Source organism: Lipotes vexillifer, unplaced genomic scaffold (assembly GCF_000442215.2).
Source record: "Lipotes vexillifer unplaced genomic scaffold, Lipotes_vexillifer_v1.1 scaffold640, whole genome shotgun sequence".
Taxonomy (NCBI): domain Eukaryota; kingdom Metazoa; phylum Chordata; class Mammalia; order Artiodactyla; family Lipotidae; genus Lipotes; species Lipotes vexillifer.
The window spans coordinates 21,095-32,594 of record NW_006773138.1 but is presented as its reverse complement, the minus strand read 5'-3'; the positions used below and the strand labels follow the sequence as shown (position 1 = coordinate 32,594).

Genomic DNA, 11,500 nt, shown 5'->3' with positions numbered 1-11,500 from the left:
GGGGCCCCTGGAGAAGAGCCGGAGAACAGCCAGCGCCTGAGGGAGGACACTCAACCCCAGTCTGGGTAAAAGTCTAAAGTCAGAGGAGGGACATGTGGCTCTGGCTTCGAAAAGCAATAGTCTGAGGAGGAAAACACATTTTGGTCAGAGGAGGATTAGAACTCCCCCCAACTCAGGAGCCCCCAGTCTGAGGGGGAAGCTGGCCCTAAGCCACCGGTGCGGTGAGCAGCCCCAGCAGAGGAGAGTGAGTTTGCTGGTGGATTTCCAAGTGGGCTTCCTGGAGGAACGGAAGTAAGGCAGAATGGGGCGAGCAGTCTGTGGTCTGTCCCTCTCCGATGACCCCCGCCACCCCACCCTGCCAGATTCACAGACCAGGATGAGCGTGTGATCCAGCACTGCTTTCACTACACCAGCACGGTCCTCACCAGCACCCTGGCCTTCCAGAAGGAGCAGAAGCTCAAGTGTGAGTGCCAGGTGAGTGGCGCCTCTCTCGGAGACCACGTCGCCCAGCTCTCAGCACCAGAGTCAGCCACAAGGGAAAAGCCCATGTCTTTGGGGGCTGGTGGCAGGAAGACTACCTATGCTCTGGCGGCCTCTTAAAGAGGGAGGACAGGGCTCCCCTGGTGGCACAGTGGTTGAGAGTCCGCCTGCCGATGCAGGGGACACGGGTTCGTGCCCCAGTCCGGGAAGATCCCACATGCCGCGGAGCGGCTGGGTCTGTGAGCCATGGCTGCTGAGCCTGCGCGTCCGGAGCCTGTGCTCCGCAACGGGAGAGGCCACAACAGTCAGAGGCCCGCGTAACGCCAAAAAAAAAAAAAAAAAAAAAAACAAAAAAAAAACCAGCAGCTCTTCGAGACTGCACCTCTGGCTGCAGGCACTGTATGCGATCGCCCTCTAGTGTTCAGATTGGGCATCACCGCAGCAGCTGGGTGGCTAGAGCTGGAGGTGCATGCGTACCTGAGACTCAGGATGTCTGTGCACCCTCACTGGGGCTATTCCTCCCACTCCTTCACTTAGTAGCCAAATGATATAATTAGACTCTGCCAGTCTCCAGTCTGTCCAGAGAGCCCTAGGGGAGGAATGAGAAGACCCTGGAGCTGATGGAGGTAGGGGGCTGGAGAGGGTGACCCCCTGCAACCTGATTTCCTGTGATTTCCATTTTCTCCATTCCAGGCTCTTCTCCAAGTGGCAAAGAACCTCTTCACTCACCTGGGTGAGTGCACTGCCCTCCTTCATGCCTGGCTGTGGGGTGGGAGTGGGGGTGGTGGCATTTTGAGGAGGGGAGGTGGGCGGGCTTGGCCTCAGCACTCCGGCCTGGTCTCACCACTGTCCCCCATGCTTCTTGCTCCTACAGATGACGTCTCTGTGCTGCTCCAGGAGATCATCACAGAGGCCAGAAACCTCAGCAATGCTGAGATGTGAGTGAATCCACCCCGGGGTGGGGCGAGAGAGGCCTTCCTTGGGCCTCAGTAGTGACCTCTTCTTTCCTCCGCTCTTCTTTTCCCCTCCATTGTCTTCTTGTGGGACCCCATCACGTTTTGTGTGATTCTTTATTTCATGCCTGTGACTCTCACTAGACAGTAATATCAAGTGACAGCAGGGGTGGGGCTTACTTTGCTGGCCATGGGTCCTCAGCTCCTAACACAGTGCCTGGTACAGAGTAGGCACCACCAAAAAAAAAAAAAAAAAAAATCATCGATCTGGACTGATGTCTGGAGTCAGCCAGCCCTGAGGAGAGTCTCTCCCTCCAGGCCCACAAAAAAAAAAAAAAAAAAAAAAATCATCGATCTGGACTGATGTCTGGAGTCAGCCAGCCCTGAGGAGAGTCTCTCCCTCCAGGCCTCAAAATCCAGGCTTTGCCTCTAGTCGTGAGATTTGAGGGGTGGTGGGAGGGGGGTGGCAGGAGAGGGGTGGCAGGGCTCTGTGGACCAAAGCCATCTCTCCACAGATGCTCTGTGTTCCTGCTGGATCAGGATGAGCTGGTGGCCAAGGTGTTCGATGGGGGCGTGGTGGATGATGAGGTGAGGCAGGGCCTTGAGGAGGGAGGGTGTGGCCGTGGTCCTGGGGGCCGGGAGTACGCAGTGGGCGCTGTGGAGCAGGCCCGATGGTTGATGGTCCGCTCTGCGACCGGCCAACTTCCTCTCTATGCCATCCCTGGCCCGGCAGAGCTATGAGATCCGCATCCCGGCCGACCAGGGCATCGCGGGCCACGTGGCGACCACGGGCCAGATTCTGAACATCCCGGACGCGTATGCACACCCACTTTTCTACCGCGGTGTGGACGACAGCACAGGCTTCCGGACGCGCAACATTCTCTGCTTTCCCATCAAGAACGAGAACCAGGGTGCGTGGTCCTGGCGGCTCCAGGAGGAGGGGCGGGGCGGGGCCTGAGCAGGATGGGGCGGAGCCGAGCGCAAGTTCCACAAGCCTTCTCCACCACCCTAGCGTCCCTAAGCCGAAGGGATGGGTTTTCCCAAATACGTGACGTCCCTTGAGGACACCCTGGGAGGGCAGATCTCCGTCGGACACATCCACTGGTTCATCCTAGCCCCTCTTTGGTCCCCAGAGGTCATCGGTGTGGCCGAGCTGGTAAATAAGATCAACGGACCATGGTTCAGCAAGTTTGACGAGGATCTGGCGACAGCCTTCTCCATCTACTGTGGCATCAGCATCGCACATGTGAGGAGGACAGGGGCGTGCAGGACCCTCTGTTCTCCTCTCCACATTGGCTCTCCTTGCTCTGTCCAGACGGGTCCGTGCCCTGCCCTGGGGCTCAGAGCCCTGCTGCTGGGCTGCTGTGCAATCTTCAGTACCTACTGGTCACCTCTGGCCTCAGTTTCCCATCAGAAAATCAGAGCTACTACTTCCTGTCCTGTACAGCTAGCCTCCCAGGACTCTGGGAGATCTGTTTTATTTCCCTCCGTTCTCTGGAAGCAACCTCAACCCAAGCTCCTGGTTATTCGTTTTGGGATATGTTGGGTCTCATTGTCCAGAGCTGGCAGCCCTGGCCCAGGAATCCAACCCCTAGGCCCCCAACGCTGTCCCCCTTCCTTGCTTCTGTCTCTCTGTTGTGGGCCTCAGGTTCCATCACTGAAGCCTGGGGCAAGCTCAGGAGAGTGTGCAAAGTGCCAGCTCAAGTGCTAAGAGGCACTGGGAAGGAGGAGTAAGGGGAGGTCTGGATGAAGGTTGGAGGGGGCTCCCTACTCTGGGCTGGAGCTTGAAGGCTCAGACTGGGCCCAGCATGGGACAGGAAGGGGGCAGGGGTTCTATCTGATCCCTTTGTCCCAGTCCTGGACATTCTGAGATTTCACAGCCACCTTTCCTGAGCCCCATCTTTCCCTCTCTCCCCTCAGTCCCTCCTATACAAGAAAGTGAATGAGGCCCAGTATCGCAGCCACCTAGCCAACGAGATGATGATGTACCACATGAAGGTGAGCCCTGCACGGAGCTTCTGCCCTCCTTGTCAGGGCCCCAGGGTCCCCTGTAGCCCACCTTTTCCTCCCCTGCCTCCCCAAATCCTCAGGCGCCCAAGACAGGCTGGGCTTTCTTATCATCCTCTCTTGAATATAAGAAGATAGACCCAGGGCTCCCCTGGTGGTGCAGTGGTTGAGTCCGCCTGTTGATGCAGGGGACATGGGTTCGTGCCCCGGTCCGGGAAGATCCCACATGCCGCGGAGCGGCTGGGCCCGTGAGCCATGGCCACTGAGCCTGCGCGTCCGGAGCCTGTGCTCCGCAACGGGAGAGGCCACAACAGTGAGAGGCCTGCGTACCGCAAAAAAAAAAAAAAAAAAGAAGATAGACCCAGAGCAATGCCTCGCCTTTTGCTCTGCTGCTGTCCTTCGGGGCAGCCTGCCTTCAAAACAGTTTCTGGTTCAGCCCCCAAGGCTGGCAGCACTACTTAGCCCAGGGAAGAATTGGTTCAGCCAGGTGTTCCCAATATCCAGGGATAATTCCTATCCTGGGAATTACTGAAGGCTGGGAAGCCCACCCAGGGCCCTTCTGACAGATCCCTTAAATACAGTGGCCATGCAGTCCTGGGCAGTCCCATTCCCAGACCTTGTGTTAGAAAAGCTGTCCCAGACTTTAATTCAGAGTATGTGGAGGTCATTGTTCATTTGAACATTCCTCTCATCTGTGTTTAAACCAAAGTGTCACAGACTTTGTGGCTACGGTCAAAGCTGTAGCAGGAAGGATTGAGGTTAGACTCTGGGATGGTCCTCCCAAAAGAAGGAATCTTTAATTTATTGTCTATGAAAGGCTACCTATGCTGTCATGAAGAGGTGTTCTCTGTCTCTGACAAGGATAGGCTGTTACAGATGAGGGTGGTCACTGGAAAGGAGGCATAGTAGGTGGGCTGCAGGATGGTGAGGGGAGGGTGGTGTTCTCCTGCCCAGTGAAAACCCATGGAGTGGATGGCCCAACTGGTGTGCATTCTGAGTGGGAGGTCCCTGCCACTGTGGGAATTTGAGGTTGAAGACATTGGATTGGGTGGAGGCCATCTTCTAATACCCCTGCTGGTTCCCTCTAGGTCTCTGATGATGAATACACCAAACTTCTCCATGATGGGATCCAGCCTGTGGCTGCCATTGACTCCAATTTTGCCTGTTTCACCTACACTCCTCGCTCTCTGCCCGAGGATGACACCTCCACGGTGAGCTGGCCTGTCCCACTTGAATGTGGAGGTGGAGAATGTACAGCCGGAGATTGAAGTTAGGTGTGCGTAGGAACTTCTTGGCAAGACAGAGTCATCAAAGAAGGCTGGAGAGTCTTCTCAGAGATGGAGGGGGCATGTGGTCTGCCAGCATGGGCCACAGGGGCTGCCCAGGGGCCAGGGGCTGGACTGGAACCAACGATGGCCTCAGGATTGGCACCTCCCTCCCTGTTTTTCTAAGATTTTATGTGAACTTGGTTCCAAGAGTTCTTAGGTGTCATATTTCTAAGTTCATGGGTCCGAGAGTGCTCGGCTCTACCATTTTATAGTTCTCTAGTTTAGATCTAAAGTTCCAAGACTCCAAAATGTTGGAGGCTCCAAGAAGGGCCAAGGCTGGGGGTGGGGCGGCCCATCTTGAAACTGACGATGCCTCTGATCCCTCCTTTCCACTCTCTCCAGGCCATCCTCAGCATGCTGCAGGACATGAATTTCATCAATAACTACAAAATTGACTGCCCAACGCTGGCCCGGTGTGTGTCCCCAGCCCTCCCCTCTGTGCAGGCAGCCCCGTCTCTGCCTCCCTCCTAACTCTACTCTCACATCCATTGCCCCCTGCGCTCTGGGATGGACTGTCTGAGGATGCCTAGGGGAGGCCCACTCTTGTGAGGGTGGGGGGATCTGTGAGTGAGAAGCAGTTCACAGACACTGGGGCCACAGGATAGGAAAGGAATGGGGCAGGGCAGAGCCTGGAGGGTTTCCTGGAGGAGGAGAGCCTGAGGCCCCTGTGCTGCCCTCTCCCCTCCCCCAGGTTCTGTTTGATGGTGAAGAAGGGCTACCGGGATCCACCCTACCACAACTGGATGCACGCCTTTTCTGTCTCCCACTTCTGCTACCTGCTCTACAAGAACCTGGAGCTCGCCAACTACCTCGAGTGAGTGACTGCACTTCCCCCCATCTGGTAGCTGGTGGGGTCCCCTTCCCTGGGACAGGGCGGCACCTCCTGTGTGGCAGGCTTTACACACACTGCCTCACGGGACCCTCTTAACAGCCCAGTTAGAAAGGTACAAGGCCCCTTTCCAAGAAGGGGACCCAGGTGTCCTGAGTTCCTGTCCAGGTGGTTCCTGGACATCTGCAGTCAAATACTCAACCACTGAGGTATTCCCCTTATCCTGGACGTCTCATCCAGCTGGCCCTCCTTTGGAGGTGTGGGGAGGCAGCAGTGGCTGACCTCCTTGTCCTGTCTCTCCTCCCAACCAGGGACATGGAGATCTTTGCCTTGTTTATTTCCTGCATGTGTCACGACCTGGACCACAGAGGCACAAACAACTCCTTCCAGGTGGCCTCGGTGAGACCCTGCCCTCGTCACAGTGGGCACCATCCCCGAGGAGTCTGGGAGTCTCCCTGCTCCAGCCTGAGGAGAGGCGGGAGTTGGTGAGACCAGGAGCCAGTTTAGAGATGGGAGGAGGCTCTCCCAGGCTTTGGGAGATGGCGGGAGGAGCAGGGCAGTTCTGAGCCTAATATGGCAGCACTTGCCTCTGGATGTGAGGAGTGATGGACTTTTCTCGGGCTTTTCCAGAAATCTGTGCTGGCCGCGCTCTACAGCTCAGAAGGTTCTGTCATGGAGGTACCACCATTCTGCCCAATATCCCCGTTTCCACTGTCCCCTTAAAGCCAGTGACTTACTAAGTTAGACTGTGGCCCAGCTCGTCCCCCTCCCAAGCCCTGCTCCTCAGACAGGCTATGAGAGCTGCAGCCACCCCCAGGGCACGCCTGGCTCTTGCTCCCCGATGGGCTTGGAGGGGTGCAGGTGCGGCTGGGGGTACGAATCAGGCAGCAGGTTCTGCCTGAGCCCAGGTTTGCCGAGGGAGGACTTGCATTTAGCATGTTTCTCTCTGCGTGTCTGGGGACACCCTATGAAACCCCCTCCCCGCCCAGCCGGGCACGGGCTTCACTGCCATCATACTCAGCTTTGCCTTAGACTGATGTGGGTGGGTCTGCATGCCCCCATGGGAGCTCCTGGGGGCAGGGACAGAATCGGGGACATCTCTGAGTTCCCTGCACCTGGCAGAGGGCTTGGCACAGAGTGGGAGTCAAACTTCCAAGTTCGCCTTTCCCCACATGGCCCCCGCAGCCCCCCTCCAGAGCTGCCCCCGCTTGCACACCCCCAGAGACAAGGGGCTCGCTTCCTCCTGGGAGGCATGGTGGCAGCCCTGCTTCTGCCCTCCATGCCCTGGGCTTACCTGCCCCTCCTCTGAGTGACAGCCCTTCGGCATCAGGAGACAGGGGCCTTGCCCTCGCCTCGTCACCGCCCTTCCTTGTCAGCACACAAGTGCTGGCTGCATGAATTAGTGTCCAGGACTCTGAGGGATCATTTCACAATCGTTCCAGCTTGAGAGGCCCTCAGAGCTTACCTTGTTGTGTCCCTCCATGTGACAGCTGAGGAATCCAAGGCTCAGAGGTGGCCAGGGACTTGCCCAGGGTCACAGAGAGGGTTGAAACAGAGCCCAGAAAGGGAACAGGCCCCACACCCCCGACTCCCCAGTTCTGCCTGCTCAGCTCACCTTGGGGGCCGGGGCTGGGCCAGGCCTGCTCCCTTTCTTGGGGCCAGTGAGGAGGGAAGCCCCCTATCCCAGCTGGACCCCCATCACTCCTCTCCCCGCAGAGGCACCACTTCGCTCAGGCCATCGCTATCCTCAACACCCACGGTTGCAACATCTTTGACCACTTCTCCCGGAAGGTGATGAGTCCGGGGGTGGGGTTGGGGCTGAGGAAGTGGGAGCTGGGAGCTGGGAGCTGGCCTGAGACGGGAGAAGGAGTGAAGCCGAGGGGTGGAGGTTCCTGAGGTCTGGGGGCGAGGGTGGGGTGTCTGGCCAGAGGCCTTGACACCCTCCCCCACCCCCGGCCCTGGCCCAGGACTATCAGCGCATGCTGGACCTGATGCGGGACATCATCTTGGCCACAGACCTGGCCCACCACCTCCGCATCTTCAAGGATCTCCAAAAGATGGCCGAAGGTGCCTGCCTTTAGCCCAGGCCTCAGGGTTGGGGAGGGACCACCAAGAGGGGGATTCGCCTGGAGAGCATCCCCAGGGGTTTAGATCCACCCCCTCTGGCATCAACCCACCAGGCAGACTCAGCCCTACATCCCTGGCTCCCATCCAGGGTGCTGAATTCCCTGGACCACTTTGGGGTGGGCCCTGGGGCCTTGCCCTCCGAGAGAGGGTACCAGGATGCTGGGGCCCTCTCCTTGACCGCGTTCTCTCCCCAACAGTGGGCTATGACCGAACCAACAAGCAGCATCACAGCCTCCTTCTCTGCCTCCTTATGACCTCCTGTGACCTCTCTGACCAGACCAAGGGCTGGAAGACCACAAGGAAGATTGCAGTAAGTGCTGCCCCAGCCTGGGAAGGCACAGGCTGTACTCCCTGCCTGGCTCTGTGTGGCTCCCGCAGCCTGAACACCCTCCCTGTGCTGAGCTCAGCCTGTGGGGGAGACAGGAACCTGGACCCCCTCAGGACGACAGGTGGGGAGATTCAGGGAGGGGCATGGACTCACTGGGGGGGTCACTCCTAGCAAATCAGTGGCTGGTGGAAGGTGGGCCAGAACCCAGCCACTCCTTCCCATCTGGGGCCCATCCCCCTGCCAGACCGGAGATGGTGAGGGCAGGTCCTGAGGTCACAGTGCCTCAGTTTGCCCCCTTGGGAATGGGCTGTGGAGGAGCGTGGGTGGATGGATCCCACTCACAGGAGGTAATGAGAGTGTTGGCCTTTCAGGAGCTGATCTACAAAGAGTTCTTCTCCCAAGGAGACTTGGTATGTGGGGAGTGACCGCAGGGTGTCCAGGTTGGGGGAGGGTTCCTAGCCTGGGCCCTGGGAGGGCTGGGTTAGCCTGATCCGGGTGCTTATGGAGGAAGGAGAGGGCCAGGCCTGACGACTTGATGCCTGCAGGAGAAGGCCATGGGCAACAGGCCGATGGAGATGATGGACCGTGAGAAGGCCTACATCCCTGAGCTGCAGATCAGCTTCATGGAGCACATCGCAATGCCCATCTACAAGTGAGCGAGCTCGTGGGGCCTGCTAGGGGCCCCAGCCAGGGACGGCAGGGTGGGTGGGATGGGGCTGGCTGTGGCCATCACAGCAGACACAGGTGGTGGGCTGGCCTGGCTCTGCTCCAGCTCATCCACTCCCTGCCTCTGGGCACAACCTCTCCTGCTTTGCCCCTAAATGGGCCCTTCACTTCATCCTTGGCCCCTTATGGGAAGAGACCGCCATGTTCTCCTTGTGCTTCCTGTCCTGTGCCTCATACTCTTGTGGAAGTTCTACCTGTGGTCCAGCCCTAATCTTTCTTGCTGCTCACAGTCTAATTTCTGACCTCTAACCCTGCGCCCTTACATCCCCAGGCTGCTGCAGGACCTGTTCCCCAAAGCAGCAGAGCTGTATGAACGTGTGGCCTCTAATCGTGAGCACTGGACCAAAGTGTCGCACAAGTTCACCATCCGCGGCCTCCCAAGCAACAACTCACTGGACTTCCTGGACGAGGAGTACGAGGTGCCTGACCTGGATGGTGCTGGGGCCCCCATCAATGGCTGTTGCAGCCTCGATGCTGAGTGAGTCCCTCCTGGGACTCCTCTTCACCCAGGCCTCCTCCCACAACTCTCCACTGGCCTGGCCACATGCCCTGGGACCAGAGCCACGGGTCCTGGATTCTAGACCAGGACTTCCCATGTGACCCCGGGCAAGGCCGACCTTCTGCGGCCTCAGCCTTCTCGTCTGTATAATGGAAGACTTCCAGCCTCACCAGGACTTTATCTGTCCTCTGAGAGCACAGGGATGACAATGAACAGTGCACCCTGCTCTGCACCTCTGACCGCACCTTGGCAAGTGCCCCCCCTCAGGCCACTCCTCCAAGGCAGCCTGGATGGTTTCTCCTGGGCCCCATTCCTGCCCCACCAGATCTGTGCCCTTTTCCTCTGAGGACACCCCCTGCCCCCCAGGATCCTCACGCAAGAAGGTGAGACATCCGAGTGGGCAGAGGGTGGGTCTTAGAGGCAGTCATCAGCTTGGCTGGAGGACTAGAAATAGCGATGGGGCCACAGGTGGCCCTGAGGACTGCCACTGTACCTACAGTGGAGACTGGGACCTGGGGAGATGAAGGGGTCCCATAAGGAAGCTGCCAGGGGGCCAGCTCAGTGCTCTGGGAGAGGGGCCTCAGGAAGAAAGCAGGATAAGAACAGTGGGCAGGAAGGATCCCTGGGCCGGGAGGCAGGCCCGTCATGGGTCAGCCGTGCTTCATCCTGGCTGTCCCTGGGCAAGTCCCTCCCCTGTCTGGACGAAACAGGAGGGTGAGACAATCCATTCTCTAAGACCCCTTTTAGATCAAAGTCCCCATAGCTCTGTGGAGTCCCAGGAGAGGCCATGGAGTGTCCCTGGACCCCTGGGGCAGAGCGCCGACACTGAGTCCCTCAGTGGCCCCCTGAGTGCACTCCCTTAGCCCGAGCCCCTCCTGCCTTCCTGCAGCCAGAGGGGAACCTGGCCTCAGCCCTGGTAGGGCTTGTCTCCTCTTCAAGGCCATATCCACCTGTGCCCCGGGGCTAGGGAGACCCAATAGGGCCGGGCCTCTGGGGTCATCCCAGCCGCAGTTTCCTCCTTTCTCTGTTTTGTTCAGTACAGTGTTGTGGGCTGGGGGGAGGGGGCCACCTGCCTTACCTATTCTGAGCTGCCTTTAGAGAGATGCGTTTTTCTAGGACTCTGTGCAACTGTTGCATATGGTCCTGTGGGCTGACCGCTTTGTACATGAGAATAAATCTATTTCTTTCTACCAACCTTCCCCCACAGGGCTGTTTGCAGACTTTGTATGTGGGGTTGGAGGCAGGGGCGGGGATACAGCCCTGGGGGAGGCAAATGCCTTTTAGAACTCTCAGGCTACTGGAGGTCCCACCTCTGCTGCCTAGCCCCTCTTCTGGGGGAGTCCTAGACCTGCTGGGGTATCCCCGGACCAGTCCTGTGACAGATAGTAGGGACTTAGGTGTGGATGGCAGATACAGAGGCCTGAGCATGCGGCAGCGATTGTGGACTGGAAAGGGAGAATTGAGGGGCTGAAGCAATCAAGGAGGCTGCCTAGAGGAGGTGACCTGGTGCTTTTCCTAGACCCTCTGTCTGCTGGCCTTCCTTAGTCGTGAGTGCCCATACAGCCGAGGCCTGGGCCTCTGAACCCCCTCCTAGCCACGGGGATGCCTGTCTGTGTCCCTGTAAATCCAGCCAGAGGGGTACCCTTGAGTCTGACTCTACCTCAGATACAGCCCTGGGTTGTGTCTGCAGGGTGGGTTCCCTGCTCTCCTGGCTGTGAGAGTGTTTGCTTCTACACAGACAGAGAGGGGCAGGTCCCAGATTGGGGACCATGAGGAGGCTCTGACTGGCACAGTCTCCATACCCCACTCCCCACTTGCCTATACCCCTCCCATCTTCTATCCCTGTTCATCTCTCCCAGATCAGTAAAGGGTGGCATGTTAAGGGACTGAGCACTGGGCTCTCCTTTCCTAGGAGAGGGAGGGCTGGGAAGAGAGAGACAGGATCATCTTGAGACCATCCACAATGGCCCCAGGGTGCCAGCTGTGCCTTTGGGACCACAGAGCCTGTCTGCTTCTTCTGCCCCACAGTCTGTCATGCTTTGGAAACTGCTCCTCTGGGCTGAATGGTCCCAGGGCTCTAGCCTCCCCTTGGGGCCATGGGGTCCAGGCCCCTCCCCTGCCCAGCCCCTGCTTTGGGCTCTCCCAGTCTGTCTGTCCTCTCACAGCACAGGACCCAGGCTGACCAGTAGGCCCCCAGGTGGGGATGAATCAGTTCCTGGCCCA

At 58.4% G+C, this 11,500-nt stretch overlaps 1 protein-coding gene across 3 annotated transcripts in view; it reads left to right on the top strand.

The window, feature by feature from the left end:
- The window catches only part of PDE2A (phosphodiesterase 2A), a 110,746-nt gene extending 100,275 nt beyond the window's left edge, over window positions 1–10,471 (top strand). For 2 of the 3 annotated variants that reach the window (XM_007448065.1, XM_007448066.1), the window contains 18 exons: window positions 363–474; window positions 1,174–1,213; window positions 1,355–1,418; window positions 1,949–2,021; window positions 2,167–2,344; window positions 2,567–2,679; window positions 3,354–3,431; window positions 4,529–4,651; window positions 5,111–5,181; window positions 5,460–5,582; window positions 5,909–5,996; window positions 6,228–6,275; window positions 7,314–7,388; window positions 7,565–7,664; window positions 7,922–8,034; window positions 8,424–8,462; window positions 8,598–8,704; window positions 9,050–10,471. In XM_007448065.1, the coding sequence (XP_007448127.1) occupies window positions 363–474; window positions 1,174–1,213; window positions 1,355–1,418; window positions 1,949–2,021; window positions 2,167–2,344; window positions 2,567–2,679; window positions 3,354–3,431; window positions 4,529–4,651; window positions 5,111–5,181; window positions 5,460–5,582; window positions 5,909–5,996; window positions 6,228–6,275; window positions 7,314–7,388; window positions 7,565–7,664; window positions 7,922–8,034; window positions 8,424–8,462; window positions 8,598–8,704; window positions 9,050–9,260 (1,756 nt within the window). In that variant the 3' untranslated portion in view covers window positions 9,261–10,471. The remainder of the gene's footprint in view (window positions 1–362; window positions 475–1,173; window positions 1,214–1,354; window positions 1,419–1,948; window positions 2,022–2,166; window positions 2,345–2,566; window positions 2,680–3,353; window positions 3,432–4,528; window positions 4,652–5,110; window positions 5,182–5,459; window positions 5,583–5,908; window positions 5,997–6,227; window positions 6,276–7,313; window positions 7,389–7,564; window positions 7,665–7,921; window positions 8,035–8,423; window positions 8,463–8,597; window positions 8,705–9,049) is intronic. The other variant, XM_007448067.1, reaches the window with a different exon arrangement.
- The last annotated feature ends 1,029 nt before the right edge of the window (window positions 10,472–11,500 follow it).